The sequence below is a fragment of the Kogia breviceps genome, chromosome 2, assembly GCF_026419965.1.
Source record: "Kogia breviceps isolate mKogBre1 chromosome 2, mKogBre1 haplotype 1, whole genome shotgun sequence".
Classification (NCBI taxonomy): Eukaryota; Metazoa; Chordata; class Mammalia; order Artiodactyla; family Physeteridae; genus Kogia; species Kogia breviceps.
Window position 1 is genome coordinate 60,557,232 of NC_081311.1, and position 26,206 is coordinate 60,583,437.

The 26,206-nt window shown below is 34.4% G+C and overlaps 1 protein-coding gene across 15 annotated transcripts in view; it reads left to right on the forward strand.

Annotated features, from left to right (window-relative positions):
- Window positions 1-26,206, forward strand: part of PPP3CB (protein phosphatase 3 catalytic subunit beta) — a 49,463-nt gene that overhangs the window by 15,077 nt on the left and 8,180 nt on the right. For 4 of the 15 annotated variants that reach the window (XM_059054225.2, XM_059054220.2, XM_067025395.1 and 1 more), the window contains exons 2-12: window positions 463-663; window positions 1,353-1,477; window positions 5,137-5,248; window positions 7,057-7,202; window positions 7,471-7,610; window positions 7,714-7,791; window positions 7,897-7,991; window positions 10,968-11,093; window positions 18,879-18,956; window positions 23,536-23,562; window positions 25,624-25,708. In XM_059054225.2, the coding sequence (XP_058910208.1) occupies window positions 463-663; window positions 1,353-1,477; window positions 5,137-5,248; window positions 7,057-7,202; window positions 7,471-7,610; window positions 7,714-7,791; window positions 7,897-7,991; window positions 10,968-11,093; window positions 18,879-18,956; window positions 23,536-23,562; window positions 25,624-25,708 (1,213 nt within the window). The remainder of the gene's footprint in view (window positions 1-462; window positions 664-1,352; window positions 1,478-5,136; window positions 5,249-7,056; window positions 7,203-7,470; window positions 7,611-7,713; window positions 7,792-7,896; window positions 7,992-10,967; window positions 11,094-18,878; window positions 18,957-23,535; window positions 23,563-25,623; window positions 25,709-26,206) is intronic. The other 11 variants (XM_059054226.2, XM_059054223.2, XM_067025396.1 and 8 more) reach the window with 6 other exon arrangements.

Consider the following 26,206-nt stretch of genomic DNA (forward strand, 5'->3'; position numbering starts at 1 on the left):
ATTCAAGTTGGTCAGCAGGCATTGTTTTATATCTTTTTAATAGGAAGTTGCTAGATCACTTTATATTTGGGATTTCTTTCTATTCATGCTTATGTGGTATTAAGTATATTTATTGTACTTCATTTAAGATGAAGAGTGTATGTTTTGAGAATTCTACCAAAAGATGTTTTGGCTTAAAGAAAAAAGCTTTAGTTATCCTGAAAGAACTTTTAATTTTGTGAGACAGTTTATTTCTCTAATAATTCTTCTGCTATATATAGATTATTAAAAAGGAAGTATAGTTTGATTACTCTTTTTTAAAAAAAATCTTTTAAAAAATTAATACCCCATCCAGTAAATGAAGAAGCAAAACAAAAACTTCAGCTTTTCAGTTTTTACTCTTATTTACCTAGATCCATTGATTAGTTTTTATGTTCATATATTAATAGTGATTTATTTTTTATTAATTAAAAAAAATTGCAGCTGTCCCTTTCCCCCCAACGCATCGCTTGACATCTGAAGAAGTTTTTGATATGGATGGGATACCCAGGGTTGATGTTTTGAAGAACCACTTAGTAAAAGAAGGTCGGGTAGATGAAGAAATTGCACTTAGAATTATCAATGAGGGTGCTGCCATTCTTCGGAGAGAGAAAACCATGATAGAAGTAGAGGCTCCAATTACAGGTACACTTCTTTATGTTTTGGATATTATTTTTTTACTGCATCATTATTTACTTATCTAAATATAGAGCTGTTTCTTCTTCATATTGTATACTAAATTAATATTACATGGACATTATCTTGAATTTCCAGATTATTTTTTTTTAAGTTTTTGCCTGTTTTCAATGAATAAACATGATCCTAAATAATCTGAGTGCAGAAGTTAGTCTAATATGCTTTTGTGAAGGTTTCATTAGTTGTGTTGGCCATCGCTGAATTTGATTCAACAAATACTTATTTACTTTGTTTTCAGTCATTAGGGGCAAATACCTCAATGCTGTATCAGATACCAAAAGTGATCATTTAGAAGTCAACAGAAAGTATGGAGTTAGAATGGAGATTTTACTGCCACCATTATAATTTTGTCATCCTAAGACATGCATGCTTGGCTTCCTAAATAGGAGCTTTATAAAGTTAGATGAAAATTTTGTCACTGACTACAAATTTCATTACTTTTGTTATATCTTGTTCTAGATCTTGAGCACCTGAACACTTGTGTATACATCATCCCTATCATGACTCTTCATAGATTACTTCCTTCTTAGACCTTTCTTGATAGAATTTTACACTATCTCATATAAAATAAATTAGAATTTAAGTAAAATTTGTTATTTCAGAGTTTTTTTTCATATCTAATAATCTTCTTGTTTCAGTGTGTGGTGACATCCATGGCCAATTTTTTGATCTGATGAAACTTTTTGAAGTAGGAGGATCACCTGCTAATACACGATACCTTTTTCTTGGTGATTATGTGGACAGAGGTTATTTTAGTATAGAGGTAATAATCATATACTGTCATTTGATTTGCTTTTAAGTGTTATCATAGATGATTTCCATTAATTCCTAGTAAAATAAGTTCCTTAAATTACCTGCATTGGGTTCTTTTTAATACCTCTGCATATTCTAAAGTTTTTAGTAAAGCTACTATTTATTCCTCTTCTGTCTTTCAAACTATTCTTTTAATTTTCTTTGTGCCACTCTTAATGTAATTATAATTGCCATTTTTCCCAGTGGAAATTGTAAGCAAACTAAGGGGTCTTTATTGCCCTCTTATCTAGTGGCCCTAAGGAGCTAATGCTATTTATCTCTCTTGCCTCTAATGGCATTCACCCATGCAAAAAAGGATTAATTGTATTTTTACTGATTAAATAAAATATATTAACAGTGCTTTTATTGCTTAAACTCTAGTACTTCTATCCCTCCTTCCATATCAATTAAAACCCAAGTATATCATATAGAATCTTTATGCGTTCTGAAAGTATTTGTTTTAAAAAACTTGAGACATTAAAATGACCTGTTGATTATCACTTAACGGTAGATGGTTCTTTTTGCTCCTTTTACTTTTCTAATTATGTAAATTAAAATAAGATATAAATATAGAACAATTTGTATTTTCTAATATATGCATCTCTTTCTTTCCTTTTTTGAAATGAAAATGAACCCTATTATAAGGTTCTATAACTTCCTTTTTTCATAAATCCCTATGCTGTGATGTCATTCCAGGTAAATAATTATAAATTTACAGCATCATTTTTAATAGCTGCATTGTATTCCATTGACTAAACAAGTCACAGTCAATTTAATCAAATTCTTGTTGTTAGGCATATAAGGTGTTGCCAGTTTTTTGCCATTATAAGTGATGCTTCTGTGAGCCATATTATTATACATCTCTATATACTTGCCCAATTATTTCTACAGGACAGATTCTTACAGGTAAAATTGTTGGGTAGAAGCTCTACAAATAGATAGGTGTGTTAGCATTAATGTGTTTCATGCATATTCTGAGCACTTAATACACATTGATTAATCTTTACAACAAAGTTATGAGGTAAGTACTATTATTTTATCCATTTTATAGAGGAGTCTGAGGCTTCGAGAGGTTAAATAACTTGCCCATGGTCATATTGTTAGTAAGTGGTGGAGCTAGGCAATTTGACTCTAAGCCTGTGCTCTTAACCATCTCCCCCACTAGATACTGAAGCTTTACCTGGTAAATTTCCATGCCGATTACTGTTGTTTAATTCTCCTCCAGTGTTTTCAACCTCCTTTCTGAGGTATGTTAGGTTCCTTAGTGGGGAAGAGAGGTCAGGGCTCTGTCCACCCAATTCCCTTGGGAATTTTATTATCCTTAGTTGTTCTTCTTTCCATTCATGGTTTCATCATCAGCCTCCTCAACCTTCCCTGGCGCCTTCAAGAAAACTAGAAAATTGCCCTCCTTAATAAAAAGATTGGGGGCTTTTTTTTTTTTTTTTTAAGTGGTACATGGGCCTCTCACTGTTGTGGCCTCTCCCGTTGCGGAGCACAGGCTCCGGATGCACAGGCTCAGGGGCCATGGCTCACGGGCCCAGCCGCTCCGCGGCATGTGGGATCTTCCCGGACCGGGGCACGAACCCGTGTCCCCTGCATTGGCAGGCAGATTCTCAACCACTGCGCCACCAGGGAAGCCCTGGGGGCTTTTAAAAAAAAAATTCTATTCTAATTGGGGGCTTTGAGAAAAACAATAAAATAAAATTTTAGGAAGCTTAGTTGGTACCTGAGCATGTTGGTATTTGTCTGTATTAGAGGGTTTAGTAGCTGACTCTTTTTAAATATATTTTGTTATAAAAGGAAAATAATAAAGAATCAGAATAAGGAAAAACGATAAGTGTTTAATAAGTATTTCCCCAGTTTAATTATTTTTTCTTGTGAATAAAATGAAGGTGTGAATAGTTACACATTTCATATACCTTAACTTGTTTAAAATAAATTTGTGGGAATTCCCTGGTATTCCAGTGGTTAGGACTCTGCGCTTTCACTGCCAAGGGCCTGGGCTCTGTCCCTGGTTAGGGAAATAAGATTCTGTAAGCAGCGCAGCCAAAAAAATAAATAAATGAAGTTTGTTTTTTCTTTTGGTATATGATTGTGTAAATCAAGCTTATTTACATATGAAGTAGTCTTTCCTTTTTTTTTAACCAAATAAGTAAAATGTGAGTCTGTTTCTTTTTTAATTTTTTTTAATTTTATTTTTTAAACATCTTTATTGGAGTATAATTGCTTTACAATGGTATGTTAGTTTCTGCTTTATAACAAAGTGGATCAGCTATACTTAGACATATATCCCCATATCTCCTCCCTCTTGTGTCTCCCTCCCACCCTCCCTGTCTCACCCCTCTAGGTGGTCACAAAGCACCGAGCTCCCTGTGCTATGCAGCTGCATCCCACTAGCTAGCTGTTCTACATTTGGTAGTATATATAAGTCCATGCCACTCTCTCACTTCGTCCCAGCTTACCCTTCCCCCTCATCGTGTTCTTAAGTCCATTCTCTATGTCTACATCTTTATTCCTGTCCTGCCCCTAGGTTCTTCAGAACCATTTTTTTTTAGATTCCATATATATGTGTTAGCATACGGTATTTGTTTTTCTCTTTCTGACTTACTTCACTCTGTATGACAGACTCTAGGTCCATCCACCTCACTACAAATAACTCAATTTTGTTTCTTTTTATGGCTGAGTAATATTCCATTGTATATACGTGCCACATCTTCTTTATCCATTCATCTGTTGATGGACACTTAGGTTGCTTCCATGTCCTTGCTATTGTAAATAGAGCTGCAGTGAACATTGTGGTACATGACTCTTTTTGAATTATGGTTTTCTCAGGGTATATGCCCAGTAGTGGGATTGAGTCTGTTTCTTATGTTAGGTGTATTTAGGGAAAAATAGCTGCTATACTGTTTTAATTTTCTTTTTATTAAGAAATTGCATTATCTTTGAATCATTTCACATAATAAGCACCTGCATAATATTAGGCAACATTTATAACCAACAATGTAAACATAAAGCATGGTTATTCTCTTCATTAGGCAGCATGGCATAATGTTTAAGATCAGAGGATCAGAATCCTATCTCCATTACTTAGAGGTTTTGTGATTTCGGACAAGTTACTTAAGCTCTTTGCTTCAGTTTCCTCATTTGTAAAATAGAGATAATATTATATACTTCTTAGGGTTGTTTGAGGAATAAAGGAGGGGAATTAATTATATAGTGCTTGGCACATTATGAGTACTCAATAAATGTTAGCTGCTATTATCTTTGACATTGTTATTGTTTTATTTATTGGTATACCTAAGGAGGAGACCAATCTGCTAATTGTTTTTACAGCAAACAATTTGTAAATCTAAAGTAATTAAATTATTTGACTCATTCATTCAACAAATATTTATTGCTCTTCTACTGTTTGCTAGGTGCTTTTCTAAGAGTGGAGAATCAGAAGTGAATAAGATGACAAAGTCCCTAATTTCATGGAGTTTATGTTTTAGTAAGGGACAAAGAGAAAAAGATAATGAAGAGTGATAGAGATTGTAAGGGTAATAGGGTTAGAGGAAAAGAAGCAAAGATCAAACAGCTTAGTTAAACAAAAATATAAGATTAATTCACTGGAAACATTTTCTTTTGTAGTGTGTCTTATATTTATGGGTCCTGAAGATTCTATACCCAAGCACATTATTTCTTCTGAGAGGCAACCATGAATGCAGACACCTTACTGAATATTTTACCTTTAAGCAGGAATGTGAGTACTGCCATGAGAAATATTTTCACTTCCTCAGTATTCTTTTGGAGTGATGTGGGTAGTAAGAGTTTGAAGATTTTACAGTGCAACATGTAAGAACAGATTTTGTGTCCAAATGTGTAAAGCTTTGAGGAAGATTGTCTAGCGTTCTCTAGTGTTTAATTTTATTCAGATGTTTTCATTTCAGTATTTCCTATTAAGTTTGATTTTTACATATGTACCTAGGAACAGTTTTGAGCTCTGTATGTAGTTTTAATGTTAGAATTATTTTTTATAACAGGATGAATATAAACCAAAATAAAAGAAATATTGCGTTAGAGATTTCTCTCCATCAATATTGAGGTGTTCCCATGAAAATTCTTAGCAAATTAATTATCCTGTCATCATTACAGATTTTTTAATTTATTTTTTAATTATGCAGATTGTTTTAAACACACTATTAATGAATGGAAGGTCTTAACCTACAATGTTTATCCCATTTCTCTCTTAAATTATTATGGCTGTGGTAATCTAATAGCTATAAGCAACCATATGGTATGGAGCAGTGTTTGACCTTTTTTCACACCTCATAGCTATGTACTTGTTAGTATTCATGGCTGTATTAAGTCTTAGAATTAAGATTTAAAATTAGAAATAACTTCAGAATTATTGAGGCTCAAAACATGATTCAATAAAGATCAATATAGTGATGGATAATGGCAGAGGTGGCAAACTCATATAACTTCAAGGATCAGGTGGGTAACCTAAAGAATATAAGATGAGACCTGGAAAGTGCATGCTTGACCTAAAAGCAATCAAATTAAAATTTTTATTAAACCACAGTGTTGGAAAACAGATCTGTCAGCAGACTATCAGTTTATAACCTCTGGTTGCTGGATATAGATTTTCTCATATTTGAATGTTACAATATTAAAAAGTGAAGTAGGAACCAAGTTCTTTTTTTTCCTTAGATGAGGAACAAACCGTCTCCCAAAATCCCACCCAAAACATAAAATATCCAGGAATTTAAAAGTATAAAGGAGCAAGGGAATGTGTATGATATCTACTTAAAAGTAGATGAGAGTTTAATTTGGTAGAGTCTTTCTTGTGTTATATTGGCTTCTTGCTTCACTGCCCATTTTAAGTGTTCATTGTAGGCTAAAGGAAACCCTCTGCTCCTCCAACATATGAATAAAATCTTTTTTTTAATTGGATGGACCTTGAGTTTTGTTGTGGTGATATAGTAGTCTTGCCTGTAACAACAAAGTAGTCACTGACTCTTAGAATAAAATAAAGTATTAACACTTTTAACTTTTAGTTCTAATTTTGCCTTTCTTGGCCTATAAAGGTAAAGAGTTGAACTATTTTTAGAGATTTGACTTATTTATTTTTAGTAACATTTTATGACTATCTGCTGCATACACAAAATAAATTTAGAGAGAGCAAATATTTTGTCTTCACAAGATCAATAACATTGCTTATCCTTCTTGAATCTTATGGGGCAAGATGCTGGCCTTTTTTTAAAAAAATTTTTTATGCAGTAAAATTTACTCTTTGTGGTGTTTAGTTCTGAGTTTTGACAAATGAATAGAGCTGCCTACCACCACAGTCATGATACAGAAAAGTTTTATTGTCCCTTAAATTTCTCCTTGCTGCCTTTTTATACTCACCCCTTTACCCAGTCTGAACCCCTGGCTGCCACTTGGCTGTTTCCCGTATCTTTAATTTTCTTGCCTTGGTTTTAATAGTCATGTGTATATACAAATACGTTTTCAAAATGATCAACAAGTTATGCAGTTTTCAATTATTGAATTTTTTTCTTTTTCTAGGTAAAATTAAGTATTCAGAAAGAGTCTATGAAGCTTGTATGGAAGCTTTTGATAGCCTGCCTCTTGCTGCACTTTTAAACCAACAATTTCTTTGCGTTCATGGTGGACTTTCACCAGAAATACACACACTGGATGATATTAGGAGAGTGAGTATATATTTTAGTTCCAAGAGTTGATTCCTATTTATAGTGTTTTGTTGGGTAGAGACTAGAAGCTTCAAACCTCTCTTCACTGCCAAGATTAGGTAATGGTAAAAATTAATATACTGATATTTTAAGGAAATATCTTCTAACCATTCAGAACAATGTAGTACAGACAGTATTCAAAGTTGGTACCGCTTTCCTATGTCCATTCCATTCTCACTTTTTGACAAGTTATTTCTGCTCTTTGTTTCTTTCTTTTCTTCTTTCACAGTTAGATAGATTCAAAGAGCCACCTGCATTTGGACCAATGTGTGACTTGCTATGGTCTGATCCTTCTGAAGATTTTGGAAATGAAAAATCACAGGAACATTTTAGTCACAATACAGTTCGAGGATGTTCTTATTTTTATAAGTAAGGAAAAATATCCAAGTTTAATCACATTGTAGTTGTTAAAATAGCATATGCTTCATATAGAAAGTCATTATTTTACTTAATTTACTCTTTTTCCCCACAGCTATCCAGCAGTGTGTGAATTTTTGCAAAACAATAATTTGTTATCGATTATTAGAGCTCATGAAGCTCAAGATGCAGGGTAAGAATTCTGTTTCCCTGACCCAAATTAACACCTTATGTACAAATCAAACTTAGTAACCATGATTGATGCTTTACGATGCATATTAAGCTATTTGTTTTGCAGCTATAGAATGTACAGAAAAAGTCAAACTACAGGGTTCCCTTCATTAATAACAATTTTTTCGGCACCTAATTACTTAGATGTCTACAATAATAAAGGTAAGATGTTGTTGATAAAAAAAATTGTTAAAACAACTTAATATATAAATTGACTTATTTTTTTGAGAATATAATAGAAAAGGGGTATTGTTTGAAACTGTAACTATCCAAATCTCATTATAAAAAAAGTATAAGATATAAGGGAGGGGAGAGGGCAAGAAATAAAAATCCAAAATGTGAAACTTAAGTCATATGTAACCATTCCACAACTTGTCATTCACAAAAGCTGTCTTGTGAAAGAATGTTCTGAGGTAACTACGTCAAGCAAAAATAAACATGATTTTCTCAAACTCCCCTTTCTTAAATCTTCCCCCTTATAGTCAAGAGAATGTTTTCTTGTTTGCATAAAGCTGCTGTTGCTGCTTTGACCATTTCATGTATTTGTACTGCATAGTTGTTTATCATGTCTCTTGTTTTATGTTCACTGATCTAGGTTTTCTTTCCCTTTCTTTTTTTTTTTTTTTTTTTTTTTTGCGGTACGCGGGCCTCTCACTGTTGTGGCCTCTCCCTTTGAGGAGCACAAGCTCCGGATGCGCAGGCTCAGCGGCCATGGCTCACGGGCCCAGCCGCTCCGCAGCATGTGGGATCTTCCCAGACCGGGGCACGAACCCGTGTCCCCTGCATTGGCAGGCGGATTCTCAACCACTGCGCCACCAGGGAAGCCCTCTTTCCCTTTCTTATTCCCCACTTTTATCTCTACTGCCCCATGATGATTTGTAGTTGAGGCTTTGATTAAGTCAATCTGACCTCCTTTCAGGGATACAGTCTTCCCTTTCCTTTCTTTTTACTGATCTTTCTTCCTTTTTTCTTACATCTTTTTAATTTACCTTCTGTTCTAGTGGTTCCTGTTCCCCCTCCTTCCCTCCAAATTTTCTCTGTCTATAACAACTGGGTTTACTTTAACTTTGAACACAGTTTATTGAGAGATAATACCAAAGGATTTTAATCTAGTTAAGTGTGTGCCAGGGACACTGAAGATGAGCTTGAGTATGTTTATGTAGTTCACATTTTCCGAAGAGGAAATTAAGAAACCAGCTTCTATTCTGTCTTGACATGTCTGGAATTCAGTTGACTATGCCATAGTTTCCAGGGTCACACTGGAGTGGTTGTACCAGGAGGAAAGAACAGAAGGTTAAAGAGTACATTTAGAGAAATAATGAGGTCGTTGCTAAATATGGGTTGTGGTGTGAGTTCAAAAGAAGAGTGGAATAAGAGTTTTTGGAAGAGTATAGATGATAGTTAAAAGATTAAAACATTTGCTTGAGATCAGACAGTAGCAGCTGTATAATAACTTGGATACAGAGTATGCTACAAGAACTCTTTGCTGTGTTAATTACTAAAACAACCATACCATTGACATTAACTGAGTTGGTAATCTTTAGAAGCTAGTATTATGGCAGCCTCCAAGGATTATGCCAGTGCTAAAATAGTCTTTTAAATTATATTTTGGTTTATAAATTTTGATGCTTCTATAAAGATACCTAATGAAGCATGGCTTCATTTTTGAAGAGGAAATATCGAAGTTTGGATGCCATCCTCAGAATTGATTTGTTACATTTAACTTTCCACCTGTAACCTCCCCTTGTCAGTACTAAAGGAGCTAGTGTTCAGTGCTCGGTTGATTACTGCCTTACTGGTTGTCCTTCCTCAGTTTAACTCAGGAGGTTAAGGGATCACTTTTCTTAGTACTCAGAAAAGAAACTCAAACCATTGAATCTGTCTTGTCAGAATCAAATGTCTCTTGGTAGTTCTGATTCTGTACATAGTGTTAATGACTTGAGTACTTACATGGTATGGGATATGTTTGTAATGTTCATTCCATCTGTAAGGCAATTTTCTAGATTCTTTCTCTTTTTTAAAGCTGAACGCTTGGTATCAGCCCTTAATTTCTGAGGCTAAATTTAAAATATGTTTATTTCATGGGAATTTCATAAGGGGAACAAACATTACTTTTGACTCTATATGAGCTAGAATCCCAAATCTTGGAATTTAACATCTACATTTCAGTGCTTTACATTAAAATGAAAAAAAAAAAAAAGTAACCACATAATTATTTAGTATCTACAAACCATTTTACACTTTTATGTACTTTCATGTGAAATACATTCATAGGCAGGGTGAACATATTAGTCTTATTTTATAAATGAGAAACAGATTAGTTAAATAATTTGCTAACTATTGCACAGCTAGTATATGCTGTAGCTTAGATTAGAATCTAGCCCATCTAGTCCAGTGTCCCATAAAATAATATAACTAGTGACTGAAATCTATGTCAGGTTAATTTAAGGTATTGTTTATATCAACTTATGAAACATTAGAAAGATACCTGAAATTGAGAAGAGTATGTTATCTGTGGGTTATTTGGTTATAATATTTTCTCTTTCGGTATTTTAATGGAATTTTTTTCTATATGAAGTAAAATATTTTTTGTAGTAGTTTCATTTGATTTCTTATAATACATGAAATACGTGCATTCCTACATTCATAAATAAAATGTTCCAAATTTTTTTTCTTTTCTGTTTTTTTTTTCTTGTTTTATTTCCATTTAGCTGTCCGTTTCAGGTTGCCTGCAACTAAAAAGACCCTCTTAAATTCTTCCAACTTGTATGAAATTTTAAACCTAGAAAATTGCTCTTTGTCATTCTGTGTTTCCTCTAAAACTGAGTTTTCACAATTTTGGATTTAGTAAAAGTGCATGTTTATCATTGGATTGTAAAGTAAAACAAACATTCAAGAAAGACTGGGAATTTCATTAATAATGACAAGTGAAGATCTGACTATGCTCTACATAAAAGTGTGTTAAACGCAAAAGTGTGTTACTACTAAAAATTAATTCCTACCTCCCTCTATTAGCCCTCATTCTATTCATCCCTTGATTCCCCACCCCCTTAAAAAGATATTTTTCTGCTTATATGTGTTTTAGACTTTTAGAGCTAAAGGCAAATTGTTACATTGACATTCAGACTTATCTTGCAGCTGCTGTATTAAAGTATGAAAATAATGTGATGAATATTCGACAGTTTAACTGTTCTCCACATCCTTACTGGTTGCCCAATTTTATGGATGTCTTCACATGGTCTTTACCATTTGTTGGAGAAAAAGGTATGATTTTTATTTTTTTAAAAATTGTTTTATTACTGTTACATTTGCTCCAGTTTACTATTGCAAGCATATACTACTTGCTAAAGGAAGCTGAAGTCTAATTTCACTGTGGCTACAGCTCTACTTGTGTCAGTGGGTGTGGATATGAGAGCCTCAAAGATATTTTAGTTAGCTGTTTACAGCCCCCATGTGAGGGTGTCTGGAGGACTGGGAGAAGACTTATAAATAGCCTGATGTTGTCTTCAGCTGTTGGGTTTTCTTTCTTTTTTTCTTTAGCTTAAATATTTTATGAAGGAATAAAGGGAAGCTTTACTTTGGAATGGGCACTTTTACATATTTTAACACCACTTTTGGGGATGTCATGGCAATTCATGGGAGAATTTAATAGCCCTCATGTGAGGCAATATTAGTCATTTTGTAGCAGTTCTGTACTCTCAAAAATGATGAAGAGAAATTCAGATTCTGACCTGATGTTTCTTCTCCTATATAAAAAAATATGTATACAATTTTAGTGGTAATGCTTTTCTGATAATTTAGAGATTCCTATTACTATGTATTTAATAGGCTTTTTAAAAAAATAAATGCTATTTAAGAGATTTTGTTTTTGTATTTTATTCTAGTTCTTTAGAGTTCCTAAGATTTCCTTACTTTATCACATTCTTCTTTTTCCATTTTAGTGTTAATTTTCCCACGAGGCAATACCTCAGTTTCCATACGTGGAATATAAGAATATTAGAGTACAGACATGATTGTAAAACATTTTGTTCTATATCCCTCTCTATTTTTTCTCGCCTCTTCTGTGTTACAAAATGTTCCTTTCTGTCTGAGATATGTCACTTCTGCCAAGGCAATTTTTCGTTCTGCAATTCAGAGTTAATACTTAAACTGTTTATGTTAAACAGGTTTTTTGCAAATTGCCTGTGGTCTTTGTCAGTTATTCCGTAGGTCAACATTAATATGGAGATAGAATTACCCACTTTAGCATTTGAGAAGGGGGCCAGTAAAGGGCTTAGGTGCAAGGGATGCATTACACTTATAACCTTCTATCTTTGGTATATGAGAAATAGTTCAATGATAGCATCATCAGGCTAAAGGAAATTTAAGAATTCATCTTGCTCATTCTCCTGCCTCCAGGCTAGACTGCAACACAACTATTTTAATGTAGTATGAGTGGGGTGGGGGGTGGGGAGAGCAGGGAAGATAAGGTAGGAGGAGAATAGATATTTCTAATTTGATTTTCTTATGCCTCCACAAAAAAGGAAATATTTCATCATATCTAATCTAAATGTTTATGCTATGAGTATTCAAACAAGAGAGGAGATAATAGGTTTTCTCAACGAATGCACCTATCAAAAACCAGGACATCATAGAATTTTAGATCTCATAGTATACTTAACAATCATGTAGTCTAACTCCTTTTGAGAAATGAGAAAATTTAATCTCGTTTCTGTGGCTCTTTCATAAGTGAAGAAGAACAGTGGGATTCAGTGATCCTACATTTGAAGTCTGCTACTAAGTGATCTTCTGTTCTTCTTTGCTACTCTAAATCATCTTAGCTATTGTGAGGAGGATGTATTCAAACCCTTTGACCATTTTTGTTGTTTTTCTGTGGATCTTCTCTAAATTATTCATATCTTTCTAAAAATGGGAATCTCAGATTTGAACATTATATGCAAATTGAATCCTAACCAATGTTGAGCACAGTAAGAAAATCTTCTCAAACTCTTTGCTAGTTTTCCATTTTAATACATGTTAGCTGTTTAAATAGCCTAACTACTTCTTTGTTCTAATGAAAATTTTCTTTTGGTGTGAAAAGCAGCAAGTGGCACTTCATTTGATTCCACATGGAAAAAGCCAGTTTGATTCTGATCTAGTCCCTGGGAAGCAACTAACCTAACTAAGCCAGAGGCTTCCTTGGCGGCCGGTTTAATCCCAAAGTTAGATGAAAGTAGTGTTTTTTAGCCTTTTGGGGGCTTTTTATTTTGTTTTAAAAAAATGTTACGTTGTAAAATTTCCAGCACGATACAAAGGTAGAGTGAATAATATGATGAATTCCTATGTACCAATTACTCAGCTTCCACAATTATCAAATCATGGCCAATACTGTGTCATTTATATCCCCATCCACTACTCCCCATCCCACACCTCAATTATTTTGAATCAAATCTCAGCTGTTATTTTTTGTATCTATAAATATTTTAGAATGAATCTCAAAGATAAGGACTCTTTTAAAAAAATTAGTACACAAATACATTTATTAATTTCTTAATACAAACCCCTTTTGAGAATCTGGTGAAAGTTACAGACTTTTCCTCCAGAAAATTTCATGTACAAAATATATGTACCATCTGTACGTATGTAACATTTTGAGGATGCTTACAGATCTGAAGTGGATTGGTAACCCCACTCAGTCTTATTGGCCCCAATTTAAGAACATCTGTTTCAGAGTCCAGCATGGTGTGATCTTCCGTAGAAGGTCATACATGTAGGATTTGTTCATTTGCTAGATTTTTTTGGAAAGTCTGTTTTATTCAAGGTACTAAGGATACAAAAATACAAGTAAGATATTGGGTCTCTGCAGATTAATAGGGGACTAAAGATTCATAAGTAACGATAAACTGTAATATGGTAAGCGATCCAAGATAAGCATAGTTTTATAGGAATTAACAGGAGAGGAGATTATATCTGTCAGAGGGATTAAAGTCGCATTTGAACTGGGGCTTAAAGAATGGTGGAATTGTGCTGGTAGATGAGGGCAAGAGAATTCTAGGTGAGAGAACTTCCCAATCCTGAGTCTGAAAGGAAGAAAGCATAACATCACTGACAGATGTTGAGGGGTTCAATTAGATTAGCAAGTAAGATGTATGAAGGACAGTAGTATAAAAAGAATGAATAGTTAAGTCAGGGTTAGATCAGGAGGATCTTGATCACTTAAACAGAGAATCTGGAACTTTGATAAATAGTGGGAAGCAGCTGCAACAGAAAATAATCATGATAGTCATTTAGAAAAATTACTCTGGTGAAGTGAACTGGAAGGAAGACTAGAGATTGGGAGACCTGTTGTGAAGCTTCATCAGGAGTCAAATGGAAACATAATGAAACCCTGTTAGCATTAGGAATGGAGAGGATGGGAGAACTGCAAGAACTGTAAGGGAATCAGTGAGACTTAACAAGATTGCATGTTTAAGAGGAGGGAATGGTTGAAGATGGCTTGGATGTGTTGAGTCTGGTAATGATAGTGCTATTAACACACTGATTAAACTTCTGTTATTCTAGCAACCCCTTACTTCAGTTATAGCTTCTCTTCATCTTCATTGGGATTGCTAGGCCTTTGAACATGTTGTTTTCTTTTTAGTCAGATCTCCCCTTGCCTCTCTTTCTTCTTAACACACCCCCAAACTCCTTTCTCTCGTTTTTCTACTTTGTTCTATAAATCTTAGCTCCAGTAAAGTCTAACTATCCATTTTTTCCATTCTTACAGTCAACATACAAAGCACTGTTGGAGATATTTATACAGCCTTATGATTTGGTACCACCCTGTGATTTCTAGCGTTAGCTAGGCTCTCAGTAGTACCCAAACATCCTTTATATCACTAGTCTGCCTCCTCACTCATTTCTGTTACCATATATTCTAAAATTTTATCTTTTTTACTTAAACATTTTCTTTTTCTAGCCACTTCCGTTACTCTCAGAGAGAACACGTACCGTTAATGGGAGCTTTCTGTACTGACTGTTCCCCTGCTTTATAAATTGCAGGGTTTTTTGTTTGTTTGTTTGTTTGTTTGTTTGTCTGTGCCACACCGCTTGAAGGGATCTTAGTTCCCCAACCAGGGATTGAACCTAGACCCTTGGTAGTGAAAGTGTGGAGTCCTAACCAATGGACTACCAGGGAATTCCCAATAAACTGCACTCATCTTGAATTCTTATCCTGTTGAAGATATGACCCTTCTATCCAGGGCTAGCCTTTCTAACTTGTCCTTATATTACATTACCCTTCTGCTTTTTCAGGAAACTTACTTTATTATTTACATCTTCTATATCTTCAGACTCTCTCTGCTAAGCTCTTTTGTAAATTGTTCAAATCTATCTGATCTTTAAATAAAAATAAATAACATTTCCTTTATCTGATATCTTTCATTGACTACTCCTGTGCTATGATTCTCTTGCCTTTCCTTCACAGCTAAGCTTCTAGATGGAAAGCACTACATACTTAAAAAGCTACTATTTAGTATCCATAAATGACTGGTAACTTTCAGGATAAACCTTAGCCTGTCACATGAGGTCTTTGGACCTTCCCTACTTTCCCTTCAGCCTCACTTTTTGTCTTTTTCTTTCGCATTCTCTATGTTCCAGGTATGAAACAGCCCAGCCAACTTCCTTAATATACTATATGCTGTTTTAAGTTTCATGCCTTCTTACTTTTTCTTTATTTTTTCATAACAGCTTTATTGAGGTATAATTCAAATACCATACACTTAACCTATTTACACTGTGTAATTCAATGGTTTTTAGTATATTCAGAGATGTGCATCTGTCACCACAATCAGTTTTGAAACATTTTCACCATCCTCCCAAAGAAACCTTGTGTCCATTAGCATTCACTCCCAAGTTCCCCCCACATCTTCTTTCCGGCCCTGTGCAACCACTAATCTACTCACTATTTCCATAGATTTGCCTATTCTGAGTATTTCATATAAATGGAATCATGTAATATGTAGTCTTTTGTGACTGGCTTCTTTGCATGTTTTCAAGGTTTATCCATGTTGTAGCATGAATCAGTACTTTATTCCTTTTTATGACCAAATAATATTCTGTTGTGTGGATATACATTTTATTTATCCATTCATCAGTTGATGGACATTTGGTTGTTTCCACTTTTTGACTACTATGAATAATGCTGCAATGAACATTCCTGTACAATATGGTTTCATTTTTCTTAGGTATGTAACTGGGAGTAAGCATTGCTGGGTCATATGATAACTCTATGTTTAACCTTTTGAGGATCTGTCAAACTGTTTTCCAAAGCAGCTATACCACTTTACAATCCTACCAGCAGTGTATAATGTTTCCAGTTTTTCCATATCCTCGCCCACACTTGTTATTATGTATCTTTTTAAATTATAGCCATCATATTGGTTATGAAATTATATCTCATTTCCCTAATGAATGATGTTGAGCGTATTTTTATGTGCTTATTTGACATTTGCATATATTATTTGAAGAAATGTTTATTTCTAAATGGATTCATTTTTAAAAGGATTATTTGTCTTTTTACTATTGAGTTGTAAGAGTTCTTTGTATATATAGAGACAAGTCTCTTATCAGATGTATGATTTGCAAATGTTTTCTCCTGTTCTGTGAATTGTCTTTTCACTTTCTTGGTGATGTTCTTTGAAGCACAAGAGTTTTTAATTTTGATGAAGTCCTGTTTATTTTTTCTTTTGTTGCTTGTGCTTTGGTGTCATATTTAAGAAACCATTGCCAAGCTCATGAAGATTTACTCCTATGTTTTCTTCTAAAAACTTTATAGTTTTAGCTCTTACATTTAGGTCTTTGATCCTTTTTGACTTAATGTGTGTGTGTGTGTGTGTGTGTGTGTGTGTGTGTGTGTGTGTGTTGTGTGAAGTGGGGGTCCAACTTCATTCTTTTGTATGTGGATATCCAGTTGTCCTAGTAACATTTGTTGAAAAGACTATTCTTTCCCCAGTGAATTGTTTTGACACCCTTGTTGAAAATCATTTGACCTTAAATGTGAGGTTTTACTTCTGGACTCAATTTTATTCCACTGATCTATATGACTTCTTCATACTTTTTCTAACTTCTGTTTAGAATGCTTTATCTGCCCTCTCCACCTGGCAAATTTCTACTTTATGATTCCTCTACCAAAAGCCTTCTTTTCTTTTTTTTTTATAAAGTTATTTATTTATTTTTGGCTACGTTGGGTCTTCATTGCTGCGCGTGGGCTTTCTCTAGTTGCAGTGAGCGAGGGCTACTCTTCGTTGCGGTGCGCGGGCTTCTCATTGTGGTGGCTTCTCTTGTTGCACAGCACAAGCTCTAGGTGCATGGGCTTCAGTAGTCATGGCATGCGGGCTCAGTAGTTGTGGCTTGCGGGCTGTAGAGTGCAGGCTCAGTAGTTGTGGCACACAGGCTTAATTGCTCCGTGACATGTGGGATCTTCCCGGACCAGGGATCAAACTTGTGTCCCCTGCATTGGCAGGCAGATTCTTAACTGCTGCTCCACAAGGGAAGTCCCCAAAACCTTCTTTTCTTCAGCAGATCTTGTGCATAACTCTGCGTACTTACAGCATAGTGCTCATCACTTTTTTGTGATAAAATATATATATGTGGTGTGCTATTAATATACTATAGGGGAAGTAATAGGGGCAGTATTGAATTTTGTTTGAAAGTGTTCATTTCAAGGTGCCATCAGGACATCCAGGGGCTAATATTCAATAGGCGTTTTTATTATTAACTGAAATTTGCTTATACCTTTAATTTTTTTATTTACTAATTTGTCAGATATTTACTGTATGCCTCTCATGTGCCTGGCATGGGACCAGGCTCTGGGGATGCAGTAGTAAACAGAACAGCACCCTGCACTCATGAAGCTTTCATTTTAGTGGGCGAAACAGACGACGTACAAATAGTCTGAGACAGTTGGCAATAAAACCAGCAGGGAGGGCTTCCCTGGTGGCGCAGTGGTTGAGAGTCCGCCTGCCGATGAAGGGGACACGGGTTCGTGCCCTGGTCTGGGAAGATCCCACATGCCGTGGAGCGGCTGGGCCCGTGAGCCATGGCTGCTGAGCCTGCGCGTCCGGAGCCTGTGCTCCGCAACGGGAGAGGCCACAACAATGAGGCCCGCATACCGCAAAAAAAACCCACAAAAAACCAGCAGGGATATCCAGAGATTGAAGGGGAGGTCGAGACTGGCAATAAAGAATTTGGAATCATCTTCAAAAGGTGATAGTTGAAAATATATAATAATGGATGGAATCACCAAGAGATTGAACATATAAAAACAACAGGACTGCAGAGAGAATCTTGAGAATGTCCAAATTTGCGGGAAAAATAGTCTGAAAGGTAGAAAAACCAGAAGAGTAGAATCCTGGAAACCAAGGGAAAAGAGAAGGCAAAAAAATATATAGAACGGTGAAGGAGAATTAAACCTAAGAAAGAACCATGGGTTCCAGTTGTTAGATAGTCATTAGTAGTCTTAAGAATTAAGTTTCAGGGGAATTGCTGGAGCCAGTTTTTTAAAGATTGAATCCTGAAACTTTTTGAAACAGTGGAACTGTGCCATGTTTTTTTCTTACTCCTTTTTTTTTTTTTTTTTTTTTTTAAAATGTATTTATTTACTTGGCCGTGCCGGGTCTTAGTTGCGGCATGTGGGATCTAGTTCCCTGACTGGGGATCGAACCCGGGTCCCCTGCATTGGGAGCACGGAGTCTTAACCGCTGGACCACCAGGGATGTCCCTTTCTTACTCCTTAATGCTGTATCCATATATGAAGAATTTAAATGTATGTATTTAGATGTTATTCATCCCTGTGGGGGGCTTCTTTTTTTTTTTTTTCCTGAGAGACCTGAAAACTTATTCCATAAAGAATCTCTCAGGCTTGTTAGCCACTTAATTTCTTTCATTTTGAAAGCCTTTATAGCTTTTAATTCTATCATTTCTGCTATCAGAATATGTTAGTCTTCTTGGATCATTTGTATAAATAGTTGCCCTGTATACATATAGGTAGTTGAATATGATAAACTAATATGTAATTTTTTTTTTAAATAGTGACAGAAATGTTGGTAAATGTTCTGAGTATTTGCTCTGATGATGAACTTATGACTGAAGGAGAAGACCAGTTTGATGGTATGACTATTCATTTTACTGTTTTTTATTGTGAAATAGTATCTTTTAACTGCCCAGCTTTGATATACTCTTGTAAAATATAGTCATTGCTCTCAAATGGCTATGCTATTTGATAAGTGACAAGTCAGTTTTTCAGATATTATTTATTTTAAGATTTTAAAATCATTTTAGTAATTTTTTTTCTGTTGGTATGGGGAAGAAAATGAATTTAGGGAAAGGGGAAATCTGGAAGAAAGAACAGAAGGAAAGGAAAATTGAAGTGCTAAAAGAATGTGGTTCTTCATGAATATGGACACTACTTAGAGAAGGGAGGATAAAAATGCTTTTTGTTTCCTTGGTGCTGTATTCTTAGTGCATCAGAAACATACCTGAATACCCAATGCCATAGTCACTTCTTCCTTTGAAAACTCAAAGTAAGCTGTTCTCAATTTATGAGTGGTTATGTTCTAAGAGACCGCTTGTTAGTTTAGTTTAAAATTCAGCAAGCATTTTTTCCATACAAAGTTATACATGGTTGTTAGTTCTTATGTAAGCCAACCAGCCTATGTACCTAATGCACGTTTATTTATATAGTATAAACTAATACAATAGAAACAAAATTACTTTTATTTTTATGTTCTGAAGTTTTTATTTAGAACTTAAATTTAAATATTTATGTTAATTAACTGAATGAACAAAAACATAAACAGTTTGTAAGCTGAAAACTCTTTATTCTCTTCCATATGCCCCTCACGTCTTTGTTGCAGCATACTTTTCATAGTTTTAATTAGTATATAAATGTTTCCATGTATTAAACATGGTCTACATATTGGTAAAATTCGATACCTACATATTTCTAAGTATATTAATATACCATAATCTTTGTAGTTAATATTATATTTGGCATTTGGGTTGCTTTAAATTATCTTTATTATGAATAGCATGCAATAAACATATTCATACAATAGTTTTAATTTTCCTTCTTGGAATAAATTTCTTGAAGAGAATTACAGAGTTAAAGAGAATGAAGAGTTTTAGCTTCATTATTTTAGCTATGAACTGCCAGATTACTTTGCATAAGAATTGGACCAATATGAAGTGTTTCTAGCAATGAATCTATAGACTTGTATTTCTTCACAGGCCCACCTAATTGGGTTTTGGTTGTTTTTACTTATTTTGCTTGGTGGCTATAAATTACAGTTGGTTTAATTTACATTTCTTTGAATTCTCATGATGCTAAGGGAGAAATTACTATCTGCTTTCCCAGCTATGTAAACTGTCCCTATCAAATGACCATTTAACAAGTAAAATCTGAGTAAAAACTGTATAGAAATTTCTCTACTTACAAACAGGTTTGATTCTTAACCACAGCTTTAAGTCCATTTGTTGAAAGCACAAAATGACTATATACAAGCGTCTGCTAGTGCCATCTGTTGGTGGCAGGCAGGGATGTGCTTTTACTCTGGTTTATAGTTTTGTTCTTTGAAATAAATTAACTTATATCAGTTCTTTTTTTGTTTGAATAATAAGATTTAATGAATAATATTAATTTTTACTTATTTTAATTCTCTCTGATATTTTACAGAAGCTTTTAGTTCTAACATATTTCATCATATCTGTCTTTTCCATAAAATTTTTAAAGTTTTAATTAAATATTTATTTTCCCTGTTCTGCAATCACTATTGTAAGACTAGTTCTGGGTTCAGATTCTAGTTCCTCATAATGGCTGTGTGACCTCGGGCAAGTTACTTAACCTTTCTGAGCCTCAGTTTTTTTATCTTCAGAATGAAGATAATAGTTCCTACTTCATAATGTTATAGGTATTGATGTAATGATCAATAATATAATGAAATAATTATTGTACATGTTCCACTAATTTTTTCAATAGAGTTTTCTGTTAATTTGTCAAATTCTGTGAACTATCTAGTAGGCGTTTTAATTGGTGTTACATTAAATCTATATCTGAATCTAGGAAGTTTTTAAAAAATGATATTTAATTTTCTAAACAGATCAAAATCTCTTATTCTATATAATTAGTTCATTTACCATAATTACTCCTTTTAATATATTTAATATATAATTATTTTATTTAAAATTATATATTTTTTCTTTGGGAAAAATCTGTTATTACCAAGTTAAATTAATATTTCAGTATTTTATGTTCTTATTACTATTGCAACTGGTATCTCTCTTATATTCTCTGACTGTATAAAGGAATTATATATTTGTGGGTTTATCTTATGTTCAACAAGTTGGATCAGCAGAATTACTTCCTACGGTAATTTTTGTTTTCCTTAACTTTAAAAAATATGTCATTTGCATAAGGCTGATATTGTTTATTTTCTACATTTTTACCTTTTATATCTTTTTCTTCAAAAATTTTGTATCAATATTGTTAATAGTGTTAAATAGGAGTAGTGATGGGTGATGCTTTAGTCCTCTTTCTATAGTAAAAAGGGAAAAAGTTTCCTTGTTAAGTCTAATATAGTACTTGGTTTAGATACTGATGATTTATAAGAAGATAGACACTGAATCATTTTTAGGAATTCAACCAGGAGTAAATATAAAATTTTATTATCTTCCTTCTAATGAGATTTTATGTATCTTATCAACATTTTTCATATTAATGATAAATTATGCTTACTTATCAACTTGTTATATCATTCTTAAACTCCAGAGATGAATCAAATTTGATCATAAAGAGGCACTGTAGTTTAGTGAAAAGGATCAGTGGTTCAGGTGTCTTGGTGCTACCATTATACTAGCTGTGTAATCTTGGGAAAGTCACCTAACTTCTCAAAAATCTTCTCTTCCATAGATTGAGGGAATAGAGAGGATGAAAATTCTTTCCCACTCTTAAGTAATTTTAAAAATTCGTTAAGCCCCATTTATGACAATGTTTCTATGGGAAAATACACTGAGTTGCAGCTTTGAATACTAGAAATAGATCTCCCTTCACTGCCAACATGGCAGGTGCAATTACTCCACATTTCTTCACCCTTACACTACCAAGTATTAAGAGCAGGGACGCCAAGAAAATTTTAAGAATATGAGTCTGGGAGTTTGCATCAAGGAATGAGAGTGGTTTGGGGTAGAAAGAACCTTGAGGAATGGAGAAAAGGGGAGGAGTTTAGGATAGATACTAGGATGGGATAGGGAAAAGAGCTACTGGAACTACATTTGTTTCCCTTTCTTATACATATTCCCTTATTTCTTCCCCTTAACCCTATCTTTTCTTCTTTCCTTTGAGCATGATATCATACCTTCTCTCCTCTCCTTCCCCTTTTACTACTCAGCAGTGGAACCATGCTATGGACTGGGCCTGGGAAGAAATCTGACTTAGAAAGAAAACTTGTTGGGTTGGGGATTGCTGTGGAGACACAATAAGGGTTTAGCTTTTCTGTGGGGGAAGGGAAAGAACAGGAGTGGACATTTCCCACTGGGAGGAAGGAAAGAGTAGATTTTGCATATTCAAGGCTGAAATTGGCTAAAGGAATAAGACTCTCTTTCTTCTTAAGTAATGACCTTTGGTATTCTGTATTGTTTAATGTACATGTGGGTTTATTTTTAAAGGCAAAAATTTGCATAAACATATTGCATGTGTAAATGCACATAGTGTTCCTTTTAGAGGTGTTATGTAATCATTAAAGGGAATTTTTGAACACTGATTTCTATGATATTTAGAATGCATACTGTTTCTTTCAGTTATTTATCTTTTGTCTTGAGTTTGGTAAAGGAAATACATAATCCATATGTGTTATAGTTTTACTAAACTAAAACTTTGCATTTCCTATAATGGAATCATGTATCTCAGCATTAGAATGAAAAGCTCAAATGAGACATCTCTGCTGCCTACTCTAAGAGCTATTACTTGCTTTGAAACAATCTGTTGCTATTTGTGCAAAAAGATGTCCCTCAAACTCCCAGATTGGATTGGGAACAGACAGCACATACCGTTGATCCTGAGTATGTGCAAAAGTTCCACAATTCTGATTCAAGAAATTGTGTGCTCTTGTTATTACTGAGTGTGGGAGGCTTAGCCTTTCCTTTATTGGGCGTGGGTAAGGTTTTCCACTGAGGTAGTTTATAAAGTTACCTACATTTCTCTGTGTATGCTACAGATTTTGCAGATGTTGGTGTCCTTGAAGAACCACATGAGTTTGTATCTCATTTGTGTCATTACCTTTCACTTAACATACTTCCATGGGTGACACATTTCCTTAAGGGTATTAATATAAATGTGCGATTGTTGTTAGCACAGTCTTTTATCAGTCTTATGTGTTTTCACGTGTTTTTTTCTGTCCCTAATTTGTCTACTTTCATCAAATATTATAGTCATTCTGTCCATAATTTCTTCTGAACACATATCTTTTAAGAAATCTTTCCTTTAGAGCTCTACCCAGTGGCATCCCTCCTTTATTTGCCAGATCTTATAGTACTACATTTTTCAAATTTCAAGTATGAGGACCTTCATTTTTCTCCCTTTCTTTCTACATTCATTCTTCAGTACCACTGCCAAGTTAAATCTCTATCTTTTTATTTGTCTCAACCACCTTTTCTCCATCATTCACTTCCTTTTTTCTGGACTCTCCATCTGAAGAACGGCTCATATATGGCAATAAAAAAGGTACAGACCAGACAGAGTAACATTGTTTTGAAATATGACTTCATAAGTTATTCTCATGTCCATGTAAGTTTGTGTATTCATAAAGTATATTTATGCGGAGTCCTCTTGGGCCTTGTGCAAATTTAGTTTAAGTTTTATCTAAGTTAGAATTTGATGTTTTTAGAAGTCATATTCCAAGATATCTGTCTTTCTGTGCATGGAAATATTTTTCCCTCTTTTTCATTCCTCTGTTTTAAAATTTCATTCTTTTGCTTATTTGTAATGTTTTGTACTTTTCCCTGCATGACTAGGGGTGTTTGATTGTCTGTCTGATTCCCCAAAGTAATTTTACTGTGGACATTTACTTTAATATTATGCATGATGTGTTTGTAGACTGATTTAAAATCCTGATTTGTAAAGTGTTTTTATATTCCAGTGAATTTTTAATTTGAAATCAGTATAGTTTACATATCATTCAGTTTTATAGATATATAAATAAAGGCTGAAAATGTGAATGTATCTCATTACAGCCATCCTCCCCCATCTCCGTACTCCTCTCCCCCAGTCTGGCTATTTCAAAAATTCTGTCAATTTTAAAACAAAATATATTAATTTATTTGAAGAGAATCAGACTTACCCTATGTCCTTGGACAAGACACTTAGTAAAGTTAGTTTCTTTGTCTATAAAATGAGGAAATTGAACTTTGCAGTATCTCTAATGTCTTCAAATTCCAATATTCTATGATTTTGAGACTTAAGTAATTTTTTGACATCTTAAAAATACCTGTGTAGTACCATGGACCTACACAGTTTTGGATTTGTAAAAGCTATAGCTTCAGCACTCATAATATTACACTTAGAGCATCATAAACATGGTTGTGGAGCCTATTTTCTCTAAAATATGTCTTTTGTTTTCATCTTTGAAATTGGATTTCTTTTTCTGTTTCCTTGCAGTAAGGTCCAGTTGTCATCTTAGTTTTTAATTATATGTATTTGTGGACTGCTTGAATTTTAAATAAGATGCTCTAGCCCAAAAGACTTTTGGTTGTTCAGACCTCTGTGTACCTAAGGCCCCTTTTGGTCTAGTGTCTTTAGTCTTTCCTTAACCTTCTCCTCAACCACGGTGCTTCCATATGTTTGTTTTCATCATGTTGAAGCACAGTTCTAAGGAACCACATTCTTGGGTCCAGAGTGATTCTAGTTGCTGTATATGAGATAACAGGACTGAGATTGTTGTTCTTTCTGGAGGCCAAGGGAAGGAAGATAACAACCTTTGAGTCTTTATTCAGGCAAAGATTCAGTTATTTTGATATATTCTCTTCTGTATCAGTGATAGGCAGCGCAGCTGACCCTTTGGAGATGAAGCATTAGTGATTCTTTAGCCATGTTTTTGGGGGAGTCTTTTCTCATTGCTCACTCTCCTTGTGTCATACTCACCTAGGGATGTAAAAGCTTGTATATATTTGCATGACTTTAGAGGACACCTAGTCCATGAGGTTGAGATGTACATTGTTGAAATGCTGCTATGGTCCCTCATTCTGGGTCACCTGCCCAGTAGTTGCTTCATATCACTGTTTTCAGACCAACTTTGAGCAAGGAAGCTTCTTTTGTCACAGTATGATGGGATATTTCCAGCCTGCATGTCAAAGGCTTTTATGATAATCAAACAGAAGTCTAAAGGTTATGACCAGTTCTAGTCTGTTAGTCTGCATGCCATAGGCTCTCATGAGAATTAAACAAAGACTGTAGAATTGTTACCATTTTTTTGTCCTCTGGTTTGTGATACAGGTTGGACTCTAGTTTCTTTCCCATTGCTGTTTTACTGGTTAGTCAGTAGTGTGAGAGTGATAAAGTTGGCTGATTACTTTTCAGTTGTATCTGTGTCAGATCCCAGTATTAGACCAGTGCTGAGCTAAACATTGAAAGAGAAGCTTTTTGGCATGAGTTCATCTAGTTTCTTCCATGTGAGCTGGTGGCAAAGGGCTTGGTGTTGGTTCAGATGAGAGTGAAGCAGGCTAATAGAATGGTGCAAGTATGGATGCCCTAAACTTGAGTCTTTCTTTCTATTTATTCCATTGAAAGTAGGTTCAGCTGCAGCCCGGAAAGAAATCATAAGAAACAAAATTCGAGCAATTGGCAAGATGGCAAGGGTCTTCTCTGTTCTCAGGTAATGATATATTTTCCCAATGATTTGTTTTACAGAAATCACTTTTATTATACTTTATTATAAGCGGTATCTTGTTTGATATCTAAAAGCAATATAGTAGCATTCTTTCTATAAAGAAGTTGTATACTTAACGTGTTGAAGAGGGGAACACAGGTCGCTTTGAAACTAGTATTTTTGAGCCTTGTGATTATTATTGTTCACCTTTGGTATCTCTTGTCCTTCTGTGATGAAAGTATTAGATCTACACCTTAAAATTAGAGCATAATAAGGAGGAGGGGCACTTTTTAGAGTGTTCCTGATGAACTTGCTCATCTATAAAGGAAGTCATTTTTGCTGGAGTCACAAATTGTCTTCCTGGGGTTAATTCAGGAAGACCAGGTTTAAGGGTGCACATGAATGGGTTAGTCCTTAAAAATTTGTTTGCAAAACTGCTTATATCAGACATGAAATACCATATTTTATCAATTTTATGATACCCATTGGTGATGAATCTCACCT